Source organism: Taudactylus pleione, unplaced genomic scaffold, assembly GCF_031769625.1.
Source record: "Taudactylus pleione unplaced genomic scaffold, aTauple2 ptg000329l, whole genome shotgun sequence".
NCBI classification, from domain to species: domain Eukaryota; kingdom Metazoa; phylum Chordata; class Amphibia; order Anura; family Myobatrachidae; genus Taudactylus; species Taudactylus pleione.
The window spans coordinates 10,719,838-10,743,340 of NW_028284730.1; the positions used below are offsets into that span (position 1 = coordinate 10,719,838).

The 23,503-nt window shown below is 45.0% G+C and overlaps 1 protein-coding gene across 1 annotated transcript; it reads right to left on the reverse strand.

Annotated features, from left to right (window-relative positions):
• Window positions 1–328: 328 nt before the first annotated feature.
• SLC18A1 (solute carrier family 18 member A1) lies at window positions 329–23,490 on the reverse strand. Its single transcript, XM_088443247.1, has 14 exons — window positions 23,343–23,490; window positions 22,363–22,678; window positions 22,193–22,251; window positions 18,918–19,001; window positions 17,198–17,290; window positions 16,966–17,055; window positions 15,508–15,551; window positions 15,363–15,423; window positions 6,080–6,175; window positions 3,993–4,071; window positions 3,071–3,122; window positions 1,764–1,947; window positions 891–1,024; window positions 329–681 (listed from the first exon to the last, which is right to left on the reverse strand). Exons 1-14 carry the CDS (start codon window positions 23,452–23,454, stop codon window positions 541–543), a joined length of 1,545 nt encoding a protein of 514 aa, XP_088299373.1. The 5' UTR covers window positions 23,455–23,490; the 3' UTR covers window positions 329–540.
• Between the last annotated feature and the right edge of the window lie 13 nt (window positions 23,491–23,503).

The window sequence follows — 23,503 nt, forward strand, 5'->3', positions numbered from 1 at the left end:
AGCATGTTGGCAAGGTCATCGTCTTTGTTTTTTTATATTCTGCACACAGGGCCTCATTCAGAGATGTTCGCAGACCCGATGGTTTGTGTACATCTACAATGGTGGGGTGCCTTTTGTAGCTCCAACACTGATTACTAAGTATTTAGGTCTGCAGAGTGCACTGACTCATTACACATTACTGCAACGCACATTAGTATTCTGCACCCATTTACCTATATGTTTACTGCGCAGAACCGTTTTAAGTTTAAATACCAACAGAGAATAGTAGCCAATGAGATAAGCGTGGGCTGACTGCGTGTAGATTTCAGACAGGGCATGCTGGGGTTGGTTTGCAGGCAGCTTTCTTAGTGATGTCACGAAGAGGCAGGTCTCAATGGTGGAGGCTGAGAATGAATCTGTACGGAGAGGTTACATAATGCAGTCCAAATCATTTTCTTAGTTTTCTTTTTTATAAGTCTGACAAATCAGGGCAGTGATTAACAGGGTAACAGTCTGCAGGCTCCGGTGTACTCTCCAGCACTAAGCTCGATGTTAGCTTGGTCAACGGTGGATTCTCTTAGTGCTGTCTTGGGGAACATTGATCTCCTCATCACTACTGTGATCAGACAGTGGCAGGTCTGGTGTAGTATTCTGAGCCATGTAAGTTTTGATCTCCATAGGACATTCCTGATTTAGGATAGCCTGGAAATAGAAGAGTCCATAAATGAAACCTAGGATATGACAGTGATTTGTAAGTGCCATATAAAATTGGTATCTATATAAAACAATAATATATATATATATATATATATTATATATATATATATATATATATATATATATAATTGTATAATTTTATTACTTTTTTCCCTCCGTCTTATCTAGTATAGATAAAAGTTGGTATCTCTCACCATTTTCTCCTCTTTGGCTGGTGGGCTCCGCAGAAAGAAGCAGAGCGGAGCATAGAGGATGTTTAATACACCAATGATCACCATTAACCAGCGGAATCCAATGGCCTTGGCAATGGCTCCACCACACGAGGGCCCTGAGAGTACAAATTAGATTACCTGTACAGTACAAGAGGCTGGTGAACTGTCGCCTTATATTAAAACACAATCAAATCAGCTTTTCAGTTTTTAGGATGGCCACATACAATGAGATCCGGTCATCATTACAGTTATGCCAAAGGCTTTGTGTCCAGTTTGGCTAATTGTGTACAGACCAAATTGTCACAGATCCCACTTGCAGCTGGACAGGAAGACTGACAAAATGTTTTCTGTTCTGCTAAGACCCCAACCTGGGACATACTAAGTCCATCATGGGGCGAAGGGGGACCACCATTGCCATTCACAGGCTACCAGCCACTACAATGAGTTACATTGCCCCTCAGCACTGTACAGAAACCCTTCCAGCCATTAAGTGCCAGTCATTAGCCCCATTCATAACCCTTAAGGAGATCATTGGTCACCCCCTACATTGGGCCTCATTCAGGCTCATTTAAATGGATAAGCCGGCCAGGACGTTCAGCCCATAAATGCCATATGTATTGGCCCTTTCATGTCAATGTAACCAAAACACTTGTCCCTAAGCAGTGAGTAAAAAGTGTCTGCCGGCTTCCATGAGGGAGGGCGTATGTACCGGACCCATTTACAACGTTTTAACTTGGGCCTTTTATGGTATTGGTCCTGCACTGTAGAATATATCCTATAAACAAAGACAAGAAGTCCTGGTAAATAATGTTGAGCACTATAATTGTTAAAAAAAAAAAAAAGGCTTCTTCTTACCTACTGCATATCCAAGGCATAGAGCAATGTCAGAGATGGCGTATATCCCACCATAGACAGACGTGTGACGTAGATCTACTAGGTGTCCCATGATGGGCATAATGGAGGAGTCCACCATTCCAAGGGCAATGCCAATCCCAGCATTAGGTCCAATGAGTCCATAGATATTGACTGCTAGTGGTACCTGAATCACATTAGGGAAGATAAGGTGAAGTGCAATCGCTAAGAAGGATCAAGTATACAGGTGTTTCATGCACTGCGAGGTGTGGGACTGCAAGGTTTGGGACTGTGAGGTGCGGGACTGCGAGGTGCGGGACTGTGACGTGTGGGACTGCGAGGTGAGGGACTGCGAGGTGCGGGACTGCGAGGTTTGGGACTGTGAGGTGCGGGACTGTGAGGTGCTAAAATGCGAGGTGTGGGACTGTGAGAGATTGCTGTACACTGCAGACCAATCCACTACATGAGCCTTACAATGAGAGTAATTGATGGCTGCTGTTCAGTGCAACTCTGCATAAAATTTATTTTATTAGAACTCATTATTGGGACGATGTATGTGAAAAGAGATGCTATACATGACCAAGTGCAAATGAGACCCTCTAGCATACTGGAAACAAGGGGCTTGACGCTGAATTGAACGTGCGCCTGTTAGCAGGGCATATCCTGCGTGTTTTCGCACTTTGCATACTCTGGAACGGTGTGCACATAATTACCAGCGACTCAGAGGCATACGCATATCAATTACATCTACACTTAAGACTGAAGAGGCAGAATGTTTAACTGGGATGGGGTATTCTCCCATAGGCAAACCTCAGAGGGGACATGTCGACACCACCAGTTGGACATAAGTGTAAATACACCTGTTCCCAGGCATATCTTTTGCACCTATCATAGGATAGGTGAACATGTGCACTGATGATGATGACTAGTAGCAAAGCCTATGGACAGGAGGGCGGATGGACCACAAGGTCTGTACGGTGCAAATATCCGCATTAGTTTTCGTGCACGCAATGCAAAAGCACAGGTGCACAATTTCCTCCCAACTCAGCATCAGGCCATACTGAACAGGGGCTGGCTGGGCTGTGGGGGCAGGAAGGAATGTGCCCAACTGGGGACATGTGCAAACAAATAGATGCATGACATCACAAAATGGTATATATGCCATAGGAAAATGTTTGTAACTCTCCTCTACTGTGAGTGTATTACATCCATATGTGTTCAAGTCAAGATTGTCCATGTGTCAGGTGACACTTTGCATGTGTATTCTTAGAGGATAATGAGGTGCTGTGCAATTAGCACTCAGTACTTACGCAGAGGAGGCTAACTCCCACCAGAATCATTCCAAGAAGAGAGCACAGCCACCTTAGACAGGGGAAACCAAAAAAACAAGTAACCAAAGGCCTGATTCATTACGGATCGCTGTTGCGATCGCAGTTGTGATTACACACACACAGTCTCACTGCAAAAAAATGGTGATGATCGCAATTGCAATGCCGTCGCTGCCAAACATAAGGAAGCCGTAATACTTTGCAAGGCTGCAAAACCATCGGTAAAATCTCGTTTCGCCGACCACCCCCCCTGTCACCACCCCCAAATGGTCACTTCCTGTCAATCACTCTGCAAAGGTTCTGTGTAGCCACTGCGATCGCAGACCTGATCACAGTGGAGTCTTTGCGCACGCAGAACGCAACAATCGGCCTATTGCGTGCATAACCATACTTGCCTACTTTTGAAAAAGCATTTCAGGGAGATTGTGAAAGCAGCACCTATGAGAGCGGCGGTAAAGTGGGCGTGTCCTGCTACATCTGAGAGGCGTGTCATATAACTGACTTACATCCAAATAAAAACGAGCCCCAAAGCTGTTAGTAAGATCTATTTGTTGATGAAAACACACTAATACTTTTCAGAAAACACCTGTAGCCATAGGGATCATTGGGCCTTATAATCAATGCAGGGAAATTATACTAATGATCCCATTTGAATGTAAATATCTGTTTTTTTGTTGCTATAACAGCTACATAATGGGGGTAAGGTGCAATCAGGGAGATTGCTAGACTCTTCAGGGAGACAGGGAGATTACTGCTATTTCAGGGATTCTCCCTGACAATGAGGGAGAATTGGCAAGTATGGCATAATCGCAGTTGCGATCGGTAATGATTCAGGCTCCACGTTCTCTACCTTAATAACGTGCCGCACGCCCCTTTTAGCAGCAGTGCTATAGATCAGACTCACCTCCCTATCTTGTGAGCCAGCATGCCAAACAGGTTTGTACATAGCAGGTAGGAGATGCTGGCAGGCAAGAAAGCCAGGCCTGGAGAAATATAAGACACAGTAAATTAGGGAAGGACCTTCACAACAGCCATTTCCCACCACTGAATCATAATGCATAAGCAGCCTTTGTTCTTGACTACAGACCCCAAAGCAGTTTATGAATAGCAGCCAAATTCTTTTGTAAATAATGATTACAGTATATCTCCCGATATAAATTTTGGCAGGATTCTTAAGGTGCCCATCCACTAGCAGACATGAAAATGACTGCACGATTACAACATTGTAATCGTACAGTCGTTTGTCAGTCTGTGATGAGCCTGCACTGAACGAGCAGTTGTTCAGTGCAGGCTCATCAATCATCTGCAAACATGCTCAACCTGACGTTATCGTCAGGTTGTGAAGCAAGTTTGCTGGATGATAGATGTCTAAACGACCAGCGGGAGCGCGCATCGCTGGTCGTTTTAGAAATTTTTGCGAACGATTTGCAAATGATTTATGAACGATTGAACAATCGTTATTGTTCAATTGCCCAACTTAATCGTCTAGTGGATGGGCACCATAAAGTGACTCTCCGATAAGCTCCAACCCCTTTCCTGCTCTATAATGGTGCCCATCCACTAGACGATTAAGTTGAGCGATTGAACATAACGATCGTTCAATCGTTCATAAATCGATTGCAAATAGTTTGTAAATCGCGTGCCCGCTGGTCGTTTAGACATCTATCATCGTGCAAACATGCTGGACAACCTGACGATAATGTCAGGTTGAGCATGTTTGCAGATGATTGATGAGCCTGCACTGAACGACTGCTCCATTACAGACTGATAGACTGACAAACGACTGTACGATTACAATGTCGTAATAATCATGCAGTCGTTTTCATGTCTGCTAGTGGATGGGCACCTTTAGAGTCTCACCCAGTCCCGTCACAAGCAGATTAGATATAGGGCTCCGGAGATTGTAGCGGCTTGATCCTGTGGGTGTGGCTTGGATAGATCGGAGGATTGTTTGCGCAAATTGTGGGTGGGGCTTATTTGGCTTGATTTCTCTTTTCACTGGTGTATTACAACATCAAATGCAAACCCTACTCTGCATTTTTAAATGACGCAGGGGGGCCTGAATGTTAAACTGTTATATATATATATCTCTGTCATATATCATATATAACCCAAGCAACCAACAGCTCTGTCCTCACTAAAATCGCAGGGAATTGCGAGTCAGGTCTCTTTTGGCCAGCCTTAGTATTCCGCAGCTCCATCTCACACCGAACCCCGGATATGACGCAACTGTAGCATATTTTGGAAAAGCATAAAAGGGATCCATTCCCCAGACTGACATGAATGTTTTTTGGGGTAATAGATCCCTTTTTGATTAAATGATTAAATACGTACATCAGCCTCTCCTACCATCCATCTACCTCACAGGGTCCATGATATAATTCCAGGCAAACCCTAAGGAGAATTCTCTTTACGTCGTTAATGGCCCTATAATGAGATTCTCTTGACTGGAGGCTGATTAAGTGGTTTGATTTTCCAGGACAATCTTAATGTGACATTGAGCAGTCACTGTTTTACACAACAGTCTCCCAGACAAGACAGTCATGTAATCAGTTCCATTAATATCTTCTTGTTCTCAGAAGCTTTTGAAAAGTGAACCGATCTCTGCATGCAGTAACGTGAGCTGACGACCCCAAGCGCATCCAGCCCCGGTCTTTGATTGACCGAATCTACCATCATTGCTTCAAATAAAATTAATTATTAGTCCCAATGTGCTGACAATATTATTAAATAAAGTTGTTGATGGTTATGGGAGGTGCAATGAGGCCCTTATGTTATCACTAGTGCTGCTCAGTAGACAATGGGAAGATTCACTTATGGGTCTGGCAGCCCCCAATTTCTGTGGGAATGAGAGCACTGTACAGTGCCAAAAACATAAATAGGACATACAGTATAATCAATGCAGTTATTCTTAATTCATCCCTGTCGGCACTAATAGTTGCCAAGCTGCAATGTGTCAGCTCATAGTAACCAATGTAGTGTAATGTGTACCTAACTGCCAGCTGGGAGAGCACATGGTTTCCATCATCCATATGGGTAACGTGGGTTCCATAACTCCAATGGCCATGTTAGCAATGCACAGAGAACCTGTGGGAAAACATAACAGCATGAGGTTACTAAGGCTGCTGACAAACCCACAGCTGTCCACTTACTGCCAAGTTATTGTCATGCGAGCGTTGATAATACGGGATGCAATTGGGAAACCTGCTGACGTGATCCCGACAGCCGGCTTCCCGACTGCTTTATCCCGGCGTGGGTTAAATGACAGGCATCTATATCTAGACGCCTGTTATTTACCCGACGCCGGGAGATAGGCGCCCGGCATCCCGACTGAAAGGATGCCATGCGCCGCGAGCGGACAGCAGCAGGGGGGGGGTTAGGTTTAGGGCACCTGGGGGGGACTTAGGGTTAGGCACCCCCCCCCCGGGAGGGTTAGGGTTAGGCATCCCGGGGGGACTTAGAGTTAGGCACCCCACCGGGGGTTTAGGCAGCGGGGAAGGGGGGGTTACGGTTAGGCACTTACAGGGAGGATTAGGGTTAGGCACTTGGGGGGGAGGTTAGGGTTAGGCACCCCTAAGGAGGGTTAGGGGGGTTAGGTTAGTTATCACTTACCTAAGGACGATCGGCATTTCCAGGGCTGTCAGGCTGCCGCTGCCGGGATCTGTTCTTCTGTCGGGCTGCCACTGCCGGGCATCATGCCAATTCCGATAATACTATATATATGCTGCAAGCAGGCGTGTCAGACCATTTAAACACTGTTTGCTGGTCGTCCATAAATTAGCCACTGCCCTCATGCTGGCAGCAGGAGAGCCCTCTGAGTGTATGGAGACCCGCTGTGTCTGTGACAGCTTAGACTTAGTCAGAAGGCTTATGGCCGCCTGATCTGCATTTGATGTTTCCGGTTCTGTGTGGTGAGCGGCGTATGTGAGATGTTGTCAGTGGGTGCCTCTAAGCACTGGACAGCGAGTGGGTCATTAGCATATATTCATATGCATCGCAGCTGCGATGGCATTTGCGCCCACATCTGAATCAGGCCCTTACTGCGATCAGTTTGAAGGGCCCCTATGTACCAAAATTCATGTACCAATTAAGTGCGCCCCTATGTACCAATTAAGTGCGAGTCGGGTCCTGCTTTCTCACAGGAAATTCTAGTTGTTTTGTGTGCACCCCCCTGAGCAGGTGAATAGGTAGAGTATATCTTTATTATTGTAAAGTAAAAATGTCAGGACACCTCTGGTACCCATAAGCCTCCCCCCCTCCCCGCAAGTGAATAATCATGCACTTGGAGGAGTTTAAGCTGCATAATTTGGCCACTAAAGACATGTCAGTTTTCAAGTGAACTCTAAAAAGCTCAATAATAGATTAAATGTTAAATGTTGTGGGACAGGTATGTGGATGTGTAAATAATGAGGGACGGGTATGTGGAGGTGTTTGTGATGTGGGACTGGTATGTGGAGGTGTAAGTGATGTGGGACAGGTATGTGGAGGTGTTTGTGATGTGGGACAGGTATGTGGAGGTGTAAGTGATGTGGGACAGGTATGTGGAGGTGTAAATGATATGGGACAGGTAAGTAAAGGTGTAAATGATGGGGGACAGGTATGTAGAGGTGTAAATGATGTGGGACAGGTATGTGGAGGGTGTAAATGATGGGGTCAGGTATGTGGAGGTGTAAATGATATAGGACAGGTATGTAAAGGTGTAAATTATGGGGGACAGGTATGTAGAGGTGTAAGTGATGTGAGACAGGTATGTGGAAGGTGTAAATGATGAGGTCAGGTATGTGGAGGTGTAAATGATGTAGGACAGGTATGTAAAGGTGTAAATGATGGAGTACAGGTATGTTGAGGGGTAAATTATGTGGGACAGGTATGTGGAGGGGTAAATGATGTGGGACAGGTATTTGGAGGGGTAAGTTATGTGGGACAGGTATGTGGAGGGGTAAGTGATGTGGGACAGGTATGTGGAGGGGTAAGTGATGTGGGACAGGTATGTGGAGGGGTAAATGATGTGGGACAGGTATGTGGAGGGGTAAATGATATGGGACAGGTAAGTAAAGGTGTAAATGATGGGGGACAGGTATGTAGAGGTGTAAATGATGGGGGACAGGTATATGGAGGTGTAAATGATGTGGGACAGGTATGTGGAGGGTGTAAATGATGGGGTCAGGTATGTGGAGGTGTAAATGATGTAGGACAGGTATGTAAAGGTGTAAATTATGGGGGACAGGTATGTAGAGGTGTAAGTGATGTGAGACAGGTATGTGGAGGGTGTAAATGATGGGGTCAGGTATGTGGAGGTGTAAATGATGTAGGACACGTATGTAAAGGTGTAAATGATGGGGTACAGGTATGTTGAGGGGTAAATGATGTGGGACAGGTATGTGGAGGGGTAAATTATGTGGGACAGGTATGTGGAGGGGTAAGTGATGTGGGACAGGTATGTGGAGGGGTAAGTGATGTGGGACAGGTATGTGGAGGGGTAAATGATGTGGGACAGGTATGTGGAGGGGTAAATGATATGGGACAGGTAAGTAAAGGTGTAAATGATGGGGGACAGGTATGTAGAGGTGTAAATGATGGGGGACAGGTATATGGAGGTGTAAATGATGTGGGACAGGTATGTGGAGGGTGTAAATGATGGGGTCAGGTATGTGGAGGTGTAAATGATGTAGGACAGGTATGTAAAGGTGTAAATTATGGGGGACAGGTATGTAGAGGTGTAAGTGATGTGAGACAGGTATGTGGAGGGTGTAAATGATGGGGTCAGGTATGTGGAGGTGTAAATGATGTAGGACACGTATGTAAAGGTGTAAATGATGGGGTACAGGTATGTTGAGGGGTAAATGATGTGGGACAGGTATGTGGAGGGGTAAATTATGTGGGACAGGTATGTGGAGGGGTAAGTGATGTGGGACAGGTATGTGGAGGGGTAAGTGATGTGGGACAGGTATGTGGAGGGGTAAATGATGTGGGACAGGTATGTGGAGGGGTAAATGATATGGGACAGGTAAGTAAAGGTGTAAATGATGGGGGACAGGTATGTAGAGGTGTAAATGATGGGGGACAGGTATATGGAGGTGTAAATGATGTGGGACAGGTATGTGGAGGGTGTAAATGATGGGGTCAGGTATGTGGAGGTGTAAATGATGTAGGACAGGTATGTAAAGGTGTAAATTATGGGGGACAGGTATGTAGAGGTGTAAGTGATGTGAGACAGGTATGTGGAGGGTGTAAATGATGGGGTCAGGTATGTGGAGGTGTAAATGATGTAGGACACGTATGTAAAGGTGTAAATGATGGGGTACAGGTATGTTGAGGGGTAAATGATGTGGGACAGGTATGTGGAGGGGTAAATTATGTGGGACAGGTATGTGGAGGGGTAAGTGATGTGGGACAGGTATGTGGAGGGGTAAGTGATGTGGGACAGGTATGTGGAGGGGTAAATGATGTGGGACAGGTATGTGGAGGGGTAAATGATATGGGACAGGTAAGTAAAGGTGTAAATGATGGGGGACAGGTATGTAGAGGTGTAAATGATGGGGGACAGGTATATGGAGGTGTAAATGATGTGGGACAGGTATGTGGAGGGTGTATGATGGGGTCAGGTATGGTGAGGTGTAAGTGATGTAGGACAGGTATGTAAAGGTGTAAATTATGCGGGACAGGTATGTAGAGGTGTAAGTGATGTGAGACAGGTATGTGGGGATGTAAATGATGGGGGACAGGTATATCGAGGTGTAAATGGCGTGGGACAGGTATGTGGAGAGGTAAATTATGTGGGACAGGTATGTAGAGGTATAAATGATGTGGGACAGGTATATGGAGGTGTACATTATGTGGGAAAGGTATGTGGAGGGGTAAGTGATGTGGGACAGGTATGTGGAGGGTAAATGATATGGGACAGGTATATGGAGGGGTAAGTGATGTGGGACAGGTATGTGGAGGGGTAAGTGATGTGGAACAGGTATGTAGAGGTGTAAATGATGTGGGACAGGTATGTGGAGAGGTAAGCAATATGGGACAGGTATGTGGAGGTGTAAATGATGTGGGATAGGTATGTGGAGGGGTAAGTGATGTGGAACAGGTATGTTGAAGTGTAAATGATGTGGGACAGGTATGTTGAGGTGTAATTGATGTGGGACAGGTACATGGAGGTGTAAATGATGTGGTACAGGTATGTGGAGGTGTAAATGATGGGGGACAGGTATTTGGAGGTGTAAATGATGTGGGGCAGCTATGTGGAGGGGCAATTGATGTGGGACAGGTATGTGGAGGGGTAAGTGATATGGGACAGGTAAGTAAAGTTGTAAATGATGTAGGACACGTATGTAAAGGTGTAAATGATGGGGTACAGGTATGTTGAGGGGTAAATGATGTGGGACAGGTATGTGGAGGGGTAAATTATGTGGGACAGGTATGTGGAGGGGTAAGTGATGTGGGACAGGTATGTGGAGGGGTAAGTGATGTGGGACAGGTATGTGGAGGGGTAAATGATGTGGGACAGGTATGTGGAGGGGTAAATGATATGGGACAGGTAAGTAAAGGTGTAAATGATGGGGGACAGGTATGTAGAGGTGTAAATGATGGGGGACAGGTATATGGAGGTGTAAATGATGTGGGACAGGTATGTGGAGGGTATATGATGGGGTCAGTTATGGTGAGGTGTAAATGATGTAGGACAGGTATGTAAAGGTGTAAATTATGGGGGACAGGTATGTAGAGGTGTAAGTGATGTGAGACAGGTATGTGGAGATGTAAATGATGGGGGACAGGTATGTCGAGGTGTAAATGGCGTGGGACAGGTATGTGGAGGGGTAAATTATGTGGGACAGGTATGTAGAGGTATAAATGATGTGGGACAGGTATATGGAGGTGTACATTATGTGGGAAAGGTATGTGGAGGGGTAAGTGATGTGGGACAGGTATGTGGAGGGTAAATGATGTGGGACAGGTATATGGAGGGGTAAGTGATGTGGGACAGGTATGTGGAGGGGTAAGTGATGTGGAACAGGTATGTAGAGGTGTAAATGATGTGGGACAGGTATGTGGAGAGGTAAGTGATATGGGACAGGTATGTGGAGGTGTAAATGATGTGGGATAGGTATGTGGAGGGGTAAGTTATGTGGAACAGGTATGTTGAAGTGTAAATGATGTGGGACAGGTATGTTGAGGTGTAATTGATGTGGGACAGGTACATGGAGGTGTAAATGATGTGGTACGGGTATGTGGAGGTGTAAATGATGGGGGACGGGTATTTGGAGGTGTAAATGATGTGGGGCAGCTATGTGGAGGGGCAATTGATGTGGGACAGGTATGTGGAGGGTAAGTGATATGGGACAGGTAAGTAAAGTTGTAAATGATGTGGGACAGGTATGTAGAGGTGTAAATGATGTGGGACAGGTATGTTGAAGTGTAAATTATGTGGGACAGGTATGTGTAGGGGTAAATGATATGAGACAGGTATGTGGAGGTGTAAATGATGGGGGACAGGTATGTGGAGGTGTAAATGATGTGGCACAGGTATGTGGAGAGGTAAATGATGTTGGACATTGTAAATGATGTGGGGCAGGTATGTGGTAAATGATGGACAGGTATGTAGAGGTGTAAATGATGTGGGACAGTTATATGGAGGTGTACATTATGTGGGACAGGTATATGGACGGGTAAGTGATGTGGGACAGGTATGTGGAGGTGTAAATTATGTGGAACAGGTATGTGGAGGGGTAAGTGATGTGGGACAGGTTAGTGGAGGTGTAAATTATGTGGAACAGGTATGTGGAGGGGTAGGTGATGTGGAACAGGTATGTTGAAGTGTCAATGATGTGGGACAGGTATGTGGATGTGTAAATGATGTGGGACAGGTATATGGAGGGTAAGTGATGTGGAACAGGTATGTTGAAGTGTAAATGATGTGGTACAGGTATGTGGAGGTGTAAATGATGTGGGACAGGTACAGTATGTGGAGGGGTAAATGATGTGGGACTGGTATGTTGAGGTGTAAATGATGTGGAACAGGTATGTGGAGGTGTAAGTGATGTGGGACAGGTATGTAGAGGTATAAATGATGTGGACCAGGTATGTGGAGGGGTAAATGATGTGGGTGTGGTTTATATAGTTCTCATTGCTGTGTATGTATTCTGGTGCAAGTTTACCACAAATCTTTTGTGTGTATTAGTTGGCGTTTGAATCTCTATTCTGTGTCTTTGTTTTCCTGCACTTTTTGGGAGGGTTCAGGATGGCTTCTCCACTTTTTCATGCTCTTCTCCAAGTTCGCATTTTCTAGAGAAGTCACGTCTACCGTGAATTGGCATTTCTAATTGGATCTTGCATTTCTCGTGTGCGCATATTCGTATGATGTCTGCAAGTTTCATGAAACATACTCACATTTGCAAACTTGCACCTTAGATTGAGCCCCATGAAAGCGCACTGATTTGTACAGTTAACCTAAGCATCAGTGTGGCACCAGCCTTCGCATGTAATACCTCTTGGGAAGGAAGATGTTTCTGAGTTAAGCATAAGGCTGGATATCAGTCACAGACTTAGGGCCTCATTCTGAGTTGGACGTATCTGCAGCTGCTTTTCCATACGGCCGCGGCAGCCTGCTCATAAGCTTCTGCTAATGCGAGAGTCTCCTATGGCGGCATGTGGAAGCCTTTCCCGCCCACTGGGCAGATCAGAGCTGGAGAACACATCACTGATGCATCTCTGGACTTAGCAATGTGTAATTATGCAAAAGCTACAGGAGGCGTCTCAGGGAAAAAAGACGCAAAATTCTGCATCTTCCGACTTAGACCCTGTCCTTGGCACTCCCAGGAAATGGGTGTGCTAAGCTGCGGCTTTGGGGCAGTGCGAGCGAACACGCAGGACTCATTCTGTGTGATGGGCATAACAGATCCTGCGCATGCGCAGATGCCCCATCATCGGAAATGTACATAAACCATCTGGTTTACGTACATCTCTGAATCAGGCCCGCTGTTCTTACTTCCAAATACGTCATCATTAGTATTGATACTTACACCAGCCACATGCTCAGTGCAAAAGATGTGGCTGAAACGGACGTCCCATCTATGATCGAGCAAGGAGCTCAGCTTACACGACACTCCCATTACACTGCACGCGAGATAAAAGAGTTCTGTGTGATCACATGGTCACCACCCAATTACAGCACATTCCACGGAAAGTGTGGTTCGTCGATGGATGGATCAATCTCATGGAAGCATACTTCCCTTCTCCCTGGCAGGAATCAGGATAACGCAGAGCTTTTGATACACGCCCATGACACACCCACAAGTCAGGGTGATTCCTTGTGATTGCTTTACCACCTCCCAGTTCACACCATGAAACACCATAATTCATGGAAAGACGGATCCAACCAAGTAGCATCTAACTCCGAATAGGAAGGACATATGCAAACATGTGTAAACTCACATATGTGCATGAGCTGTATGTGAGAGCTCACCGCTTGCAACTGTGAACAGAGGGCCTGATTCAGACCCACTCGCAAGCGCTATGCGCTCGCAAGCGGGTTGATTGTTAGGCAGTGCGCACGCACGGCGCACGCACTGCGCGTGCACGAGCCCCGGAGCGAGCGCAAAAAGCACTCGCTCCGGCACTTGCATCCAAAAGGGGCGGCTGTCTATGTTGATCGACAGCTCGCCCCGTTTGGAAGGCAGGGAGGGGGGGTGGCTGGGTAAACGGAGGCGTTCCTGAAGGAACGCCTGACGTTTGTGGGCGGCCCTACTGACATCACTCGTGATGTCAGTAGGTGGACTTCCTGCTCTATTAGAGCAGGCAGTCCACTGGGGCTTGCGGCCACGAGACCCTACCGTAAGGGTCTTGTCGCAAGCCCGATGGTCGCGATGGTCTTGACCATCGCTACCATCACCGGGCTGCTCACACAAGCTGTGGGTGGTCATCCACAGCTATGCGAGTGGCCAGGAGGCCACAACATAAAAAACAAGCGCCCGCCCTGATTCAGAGCGAGCGCTCGCTTTTTGCGAGCGGCTCTGAATCAGGCCCAGAGATCCATGCGACTAAGGGCTGGATTCAGACCAGCTTGCTAGATGCGTTCGCTTGCTATATGCGTATGCAAATTCGGCAAGGCAGGCGATTGCAAGGCATTAGCATGCCCACTATGTCTTAACGTGCGATCGCATTGTGTATGCAGACGCCCATCAGCCTGTCTTAAGATGCCCACTTGCTCACGTCATCTCCAGGAAGTGTATGCAACCATCAGTAACATCGAGTACCATCGGATGCGATCGCAGCACTTGTGGTTGACCATACCCTGCCGCAAGCACTGCAAGCGCTTCAGCGTAAATTTCAGCCAAGTGACGTGTACTATGATGCTGCGTCTTAATTATGCACGCCTCTGAAACGACGTTGAGATGCTCAGGCACTCAATCTGCCAGGCTGTCTATGCGCAGCGAGCAAACGCTTCCCGATCGCTCGCACTGGTTCACGCAGGCGCACTGCGATGCGTACACATGTGCATAATGCAAAAATCATCTGGTTGCGTGCAATCGCAGCCTAGCGAGCGGGTCTGAATCGGGCCCTAAGATTCAGCCCCTATGTGTGCTTCCGCTGACACTAACAACGTCTGTGCAAAGCCCATTACAAGCATATGGGTGGTAATGCACATTCCAAGCATTTGTACAGTAAAAGTTGTCTTCTACAGTATGATAGCGGATGCCATAATTTTTAAATACAAAATCAAGACTCCCATTTACTGTACATGTAGTTTGGTTAGGCTGTAAAAAGCTTATGTGATAATAGCAGTAACAGACAGTGGACCCCTTTTCACATTATTTCTTATACTCCAATGTCCACATTGGTTTGTTATCAGAATTTGAAGCTAAAACAGATATGTTTTTGCTAATTTGGAGTAATTATTTGGCATAGAAATGAACTTCAGAATGAAATGGCTCAGTGGCCACGTGCATCCCATGGACCCTAATTACACTTAGAGACTTGTTTAATATAAAAACCCCAGTGTCAGAGCCTAATGACTTTAGATTTTTTTTCTTCTTATGCTGCATAAAATGTAGGTGTTGAATAAATAATATTATCATCCTACTGCATATATAATTTGTACATGTCTTCCACAAACCTGCACATGGAAAGTTTGTAACTGTTGTATAAGATGTATATACTTTTTATGTCTGCTAATTGTTGCACTCATTTTAGACTCATCCTTGTGAAGTCCATTATTACACTTATATGTATTTCCCATCAGTCATTTCAGGTGAGTGATTATTACACAGTTGTAACTTACCTGCAGCCACCATGATGTAGGGGTCCTTTAGTAGTGTGACATACGATGTTGGGGCAGTGCCCTAAGGGACACAATTACACAATGTATCAGCAACAGATCTGGCTACAGTATGTTCCTTCCCTTTCCCACTGAGATGCTGACTCACCCCTGGAGAGAACTTGGACGGCTGTAGAATGCAGAGCTGGAGGGCTGTGGACAGAAAGTACAACAGAATACTTAAGTCAAGACCTAAATTGAACCAGTTTCAAGCTTTAACCAGAAAAGGGGCCAGATTAAGGTGGGAGGGGCGACAGGGGCGGTCGCCCCGGGCCCCACACACACATAGGGGCCCCCGCACAGGGTCCGTGTGACCCTGCCGAGACAGTTACAGTATTTGCCCTGTGGCCCCCACATGCCTTAATCCGGCCCTGACCAGGGACCTATTATTATTGCAATGTTACACACAGCACCTACACTGCCCTCCACCAATTAAGAACCTATTACACACAGTAGATTGTACCAGTGGTAATAAAGTTTTGGGGGTTTTCTTTGTATTGTGTTCAGCATCTGTTCCGAAATGTAACATGCGTAACTACATGCTACTTCTTGTACACACTTGCAAGACTGGTGAAAGGCTGTTGTGCAGAAAGTTATTGTTCCCACTAATGAAAAACCTGATTAAAGTCAGTGGGATTTGAATATTATTCCACTGTCCATTCAATGAGCAATTCTGTTATATGCATAATACATTGAAAAGATTACGAATAAGTTGCATGGATCAAGTGCCACGTACTGTAATAAACCATTGGCGTTTTTAGGAGGATCATGGGTGCCTGGAATTATTAACCCTACAATACTACTTATGGACATCAGAGTTTTTACATTTAAACCATATAGAGCCTTATTTACTAGGAGCATTGGATGTCCACTGCAAATCGCTTTGGTGGTATTACACCAGTGCAGAAAGATGTTCCACTCACCAGAGACACCTCCACCAAGTAGTTGGTCCTCTCAGTGCATGTCCAGATAAATGCTTATACCATGCCCAGGAGACACCTCTGCAATGTAGATGGTCCACTCAGTGCACTTCTAGGGAAATTATTACGCAACTACCAGGAAACACTTCCGCCAAGTAGATGGTCCACTCATTGCACGTCTAGGGAAACACCTACCCCACTCCCTGGAGACACCTCTGCAATGTAGAATTGCACCAAGCGGCAAGGTTTGTGGGGATGTGGAAAAATCTGTACTTAGAAAGGACCGCCATCACGCTACCAACTTATCCTATTAGCAGGTGCAAACTTGGTAGTGCTAGCAGCACCATCTTGCTCAGGAAACCCATGTACTTTTGTGGAAATTGAGTCATAACTGCACAAATTGCCATCAGAAAAGAACTTGCACGATGCTTTGGCCATTTTGTGCTTTATAAAATACCTTCATAATGTTGTAGCTTGGGTTGGGTTTATACAGTATATACACCACTTGTGTATATATTGCATGCATTTTATATGTATATCAAAAACAGGATGTAACATTTGACATGAGGTAATGGTGCCCATAAAAAAATTATACCTACCAACAGAATAATAAACTGATAAATTTTAGAACATATTAAACATCTCACCTCCATCCAGCAGAGCCAGAACCGCCAGCACCAGGAATGGCGACGCTTTCCCAACAAACTTGTACATGACAGAACCAAATGGAGCTCCCGCTGCAAAGACAATGATATCAGCGGGGGGAGATCTCTACAGAAGACATGCAGGCATTCATGCTATTATTGTGGATTTGTAAGGCGCCACGGTGCTCCGCAGCATATAACATAACCCAATGCTAAAATCTCTGGTGATACTTACTGAGCACGCCCAATGCCAGACCTCCCAGTGCTATTCCCATCGCCTGTCCTCTCTCATAATCATCCGTGTATACATTTGCCAGCATCCCCAGACCTGAAGATACATGTACACCAGTGAAAATATACAAGAAATAAGATGATGGTCTATGACATGCCAAATCGCACACCCCAGCGCTCACAGCTTTGGAAAGTCATAAAATGAAATGTATGGCCTGTGCATGGTAAATAGTGCGGTGTGGCTGCATGGATTGCAGAGTGGCCTGGGCAAGTATCCCAGGAAAGTGGTGCTTGGGATATGTCCCTGGAGTTTGTGTATGTGGTGGGGAATGTGAGGGGCTCTTTATTACTTTACTTTGTTAGAGGGTGTCTGAGAGCGCACAAAGAGTTTGGTACTTAGACATGTCAGAATTCTCCCACATAAACAATTGCAAATTAATTCCATCCCTCAGTGCAGTTTTAATACGGGTTTGACACCTCCAGCAATGGTCTGACTGTGTCTCTGACACTGAGTGACGGGAACTTGCTTCCTGTAATAAGAGACCTTCTCTCTCCTGCCTGAATATACCATAAATGGAAGATGGTCAGATAAGCATCAGATAAGCAAAGCATAGAGTATATGAGCCTACTAAGTTCTTAATGGCTGATTTTCTACAGCTAAATACATTGGCCTTGATTGTGAGTCGGAGGCAAAGTGAAATGTGGTCGGTTCCCGTGGATATCTATGCCATAGAATGAAATCGCAGTGTGCAGGGACGCAGGTGGAACGTCTGGTTCTGACAGATCTTTTGCTCCCAGCACGGGGTGGGTGCAAGTCTCCATACTAATGGTGACGGCTGCGGACATGAAAACAGCGTACAGGATGGAATTCCACATGCAGACCACGCGGATCTTTAGCATAAACGGGCGTATTGTCGCCTTAGTATGAGCTATGTAAGCAGGCTGCCGCCGCCATATGGCAGAGCATCCTCAGATGAGTCCAACTAAGAGGCACTTAAACAATAAATCTAATTGTTGCCATCCAAGCAACACATTGTGCTAGTAAATGCTACACAGTAACCAAATAATCACAACCTGCTTACATTATCCAAATGTATTTTTTATGTTGAAGACTTGAGTACATCAAGCATAACCCTGGACTTAGCCCAAGCTATACACCAAGCATATCCCTGGACTTAGCCCAATCTATACACCAAGCATATCCCTGGACTTAGCCCAATCTATACACCAAGCATATCCCTGGACTTAGCCCAATCTATACACCAAGCATATCCCTGGACTTAGCCCAAGCTATACACCAAGCATATCCCTGGACTTAGCCCAATCTATACACCAAGCATATCCCTGGACTTAGCCCAATCTATACACCAAGCATATCCCTGGACTTAGCCCAAGCTATACACAAAGCATAACCCAGGATTTAGCCCAAGCTACACACAAAGCATAGCCCAGGATTTAGCCCAATCTATACACCAAACATATCCCTGCACCTAGCCCAAGCTATACACAAAGTATAACCTAAGCTACAGTATACACCAAGCATAACCCTGGACCTAGCTTACAACTCTGAATCAGGCCATCTGAGCGCTAACAATTGGGACGCATGCGCTATGCAACTGGCACGCATGTGCGGGTTTAAAACATCAGCCAACTACATGCGGCATAGCCACAGCATGCGACTCAGAATCAGACCCATAGCCTTATAAGAAGCCATAAACTCTTACCTGCAACAGTAGAGAATGAAGAACCAACTCCCTGCAATGATCTTGCCAAGAAGAGAAGTGTGTATGACCCAGAGAAGGCGAACACTGGTGGAGACAGAAGGGTGTGTTTAATCACTAGTGGAAAGGTGGGTACAATTAAAACTTTGAGTCCACACAGGTATATTTTTAAGTATTTTTCAGTGTTTGAACTGTTAGGTTGTTTCAAATATGGTGGAAAAAAAAATGCCCATCCGGCACAGACAAACACATATGTGGGTGGATAACAGTTGTAAACTAGAGAATAATGTGCACTCTGAGAATGGAATGAATGGAACTGATCACTTCTGAGTCAGATAGTGCACACTGCTGCCCTTCTTAGCAGAGAGATGCTGGTTCTTTTACCTCTCACCTGGTACTTCTTCACCTGGATCTTCTACTAGATTACTGGACCCTGATAGTCCCTTCTTATAACCCTTTTTGCCAGAGGGTAATTGAAGCATAACTATCTTTAGTTGGTGATTCCATACCAGAGAGAGATGAAAATATGTTTGAGATCCACCACTGAACTTCCCATGGTTAATGAATGCTACAGGTGGGACTATGGAAGAGCTTTGATGTGCTACACCTAGGTTAGCAGTGACCAAGTTCTAACTGTGGTATGTGCACCAGTCATAATTCACTGGTTACATGGTCACTTGATACTTCTCTTCTGGGTACTTCTCATAGGCTTATTTATAATGGGTGCAGGGTGTGCGATGCACACAGGTCCATGGGGGCCCAGCACGCCCTGCACCCATAGTATACTTTCCTTGTTTCAGCAGGTGGTTCTCTGCTCCTCTTCGGCTCCATCTTACCATTGACATCATTGGGGAGATGGCGCAATGCAGCGAAAGCAAAGACTCTGGCGCTGTGCGGCTGGAGCACTAGTTATGGCACTGGGATATCGGAAGCCCGCTATGAAATAATGGCTGGGTTTCCACCATCAAAACTTTTGATGCTGTCTTGTTGATGGGCAACAAAATACATTTCAATGTCAATTAAACTTCAATTTGCTTCTATCCCCCCCCCCCCTTCCCCTCCATTATGCAGGAATGTAAACTGTCTGCTTTTATGTACATTACAATCTTTGGGCAAAGATTCTGTGGATGATAGTGAGGGTCAGGTAAGAACTGAAGAAACTTCATAGCATAGATGCTTTATAGTGATGTCACGTGCCTAATTTGGCAGAAATAATCCATGGGGAGAGCGTGGATTTACCGGACTAGGGTGGTGGTGTCAGCAGAAGTGCTGGGTTTTACAATGGAAAGAGTTAGGTTGGTCAGGGAAGGTATACTGATTGGGTCTCATTGAAAGGTGGGCAGCAAGGCTCCAGACCCTTTGGCTAGTTGTAAAAGACAGTGACAGAAGTCACAAGTGAGGGTCCGGGGTGTAATTCCAAAGAGGTTTCAGATCCCCCAACTGTACAGCATGTGGGTTTACAGCCCTAAACTTCAATCAGAGCTGGATTAAGGTTTTGGGGGGACTCGGGGCACTCATGTCTGGGGGCCCTAGAGGTCATAATTTGGGACACGGCGATAGAGTTTTCATGCACATACATACATACATAGTCACACACTTATAAACACATACAGTCACACACTAATACACACACATATAGTCACATACTTATACATACATAGGGGCCTATTCATCATACGAAAAATGGCCTGGTTTCCACATATTTAGGTTACCAGGCTATTCATCATCAGGGGTCCGATAGGACCCCCTGATATTAAGCAAACTCCAAAAACTGAAGGTCAGACGTCTCTTGTTCTCGGTCCCCGCTCCTTCCTATGGCAAGGAGTTACAGGGATGCGAAGAGGGAACCGAGCGGATCCTTCCGCCGCCTCCTCACTACCTCCCCGCCGACTTTGCGCATGCGTGACCCGAGGTGAATTCCTCCGGTAATTAGGTAAACCTCCATGCGAGTTCTAAACCTTATTACCTCTATCAATTTTTTTTGTAATGATGAAAAGGCGCCAGACTCAGTTTCAGCTTCTACAGCTTGAAACCGAACAGTGCAGTCCTCCTCTGCACTGCACAACAATCAATGTCTGGGGGGCCCACTGAGAGAGGGTGTCCCAGGGCACATGACCCATGTGCCCCCTCTTTAATCTGGCTCTGACTTCAATCATTCTGTTTGAAGATAAAATATGTCCAATATATTGATCTAGAAACTCAAACTTTCTGTCCTAAAAACTTCTGTCCACTCCTCGAAGTTTGGTGCAATCCTTCCCAATTGAGTCCAACCCCCGTCCCCCTCTTTTGAGAAATCTGACCGAAAATAAGTGTGTAAAGGAACCCTTAATGAGCGCTGGAAATGTTATGGTGGTGGTGGTGGGGTAGTAGCGATCATGCACAGGGATAAAATGGCAGGAGATCTGTAATGTATTGTCTGTTTCTGAGAAGATCCTGACTAGGTTGAGATGCACCACCCCACTTCCAAAGTGAACTTCTCTCATCGCAGCTTCCTAACTGTACATTAGAAGTTCTGTGTCATTTCATTTTTATTTCTTGAAACTATTTGTGTATATCATTGGAGTATTTTGTACTCAGATTAAAAATCCTTAAAGCGTGATTTCTGAAGTTCTATCCATGAATCTACATGCCTGTAAGATTGCTAAGGTTTAAACTATATATATATAATAGATAAATTATGTGTGACATTGTTGTTTTAGTAATAATAATTGTACTGTAATCGTCAGGAGAACGCAAGGGATGCAAATTTAACCCTTTTTGGTGGCAGCTTGAATTGTGCTATTACCTGTGAGTGCTGACGTAACTATAACCAGGACCAGCGGTTTCAGATTGAGGTATCTGGGGACCAACTGATCATGACAACGAGCATTGTGGGAAGAGTAGAATGTTTTAAAGTTTAACCTACTGAGAAGATCACTCTCTTGTTAGTTTATATCTTTCTGATTTTCTCCTAGTATCCTGCTCCATTTACCTGCATTTGTGGCTTAAATGATGTTAATGATGACAGTGTTTTAATGATTCACCCTGGCAGTCAAAAAAAAGCCAATTACACAACTAGTAACATCATTAGAAGGGAGACAACAGTTAGAGAGAATGAAGGCCTACAGTAAATACAGAACATCAAGGTAAGACATTCTCAGTGTAGAACTTTTCTTAAATCCGCAGAAATTTTCTATAAAAATTTAGTTTAAATTGAGTTATCTTACATTAGATCTTAATTCTAGCAAATCTAATGTTAATAAATGTGTACAGCAATAAGTTACGAGCATAATACTCACTGATGGTGGAGAGGAACAAGATGACAAATCCACAGAACATTGGCATATCATATCCAATCCTGTGGACAACAAGAAGAGTGTTAGCATAGGACATCTTAATGGAATTTAGCTATTTGGAAGACTGTGCTATAGCTACAGCCTGGGGCTTCAGCCCAATGCTTAGCGCTTACCTGTTGGTGATCAATCCCACTAGGGGGTTGACCAGGAGCTGTAAAATTGCTTTGGATGCAAACAATAGACCAACTTGTACGTTCTCATCCTGTAAAACACTTGTTTCCCTATTGCAACTGTCATTCTGTATAGGTTCCTGAGTCATGACCCTGATGCTTTTAAGATGTGATTCTCCACTGGAGATCATAGAATTGTCATAGAAAGAATGAATAGATGTAAAGGCAGAGATGTTGACACGTGGAGAAGACAAACGTTCTATTGTTGTGTTTCCATTCTTGTGTTCCTTCTCGTAGAGGAAACTTGGGATGATAGGAACTACAGAGAGAAAATGATCAATTAGACATTCATGGATACCTTAGTGACCTTCTTCATTACACAGTATATTAAGAAAACACCAGCATGTGTCATGTAATGTCACCTGTGTCTCCTGGGTACTATAGCTAGGCAGAGTGTTACCCTGCCTCATGTTAGCTTCTGCCACGTATACTGTCAGCCACTTTGTCCCACACAAAGCGTACACCTTATGGCTCCTATCTACTTTTATCCTTTTTAGATAATAATAAAGTATTGAGCATGACATATTGCCCCTTAGGTAAATACTTGCAAGTAATGTGTGTTCACCGGGACCGATGACCGATGGAACACAGTAGGTCACCACTGGACCAACAGGAGTGTTTTGTCAACATTCTAATCCTGTCGACATGAGATTATGATCATGTCGACATTTTCATGTCAACATTATTAATGTCGATGTGATGACTGTCAACAAAATATACCAAACCCCTTTTGTATAGACAAACTTGTGTTTTAGGTTTGGTGATCCTTTAAATGTTAGCACTTTATAATAATAATAATAATAATAATAATAATAATACTATCAACAATAATATATATGTAAATGTGGATTTAATTTTTAATCAAACTTTAAATGTTTCAGTTACTGAAAATAACTTGAGCAGCGTCACCAAATTAAACCTACCCACAACTGTGAAAAGCATGTTATCCAGGAGCAGTGCTACGGAGACCACCACAAGGACCAACTGGCGGGACCCTCTCTTCTCATTCAGCCACTTACAGGGGCCACACTCCATGATGGCACAAGATGGAAGACCCTTCAGGGGTTGAGAACAAACAGGAATA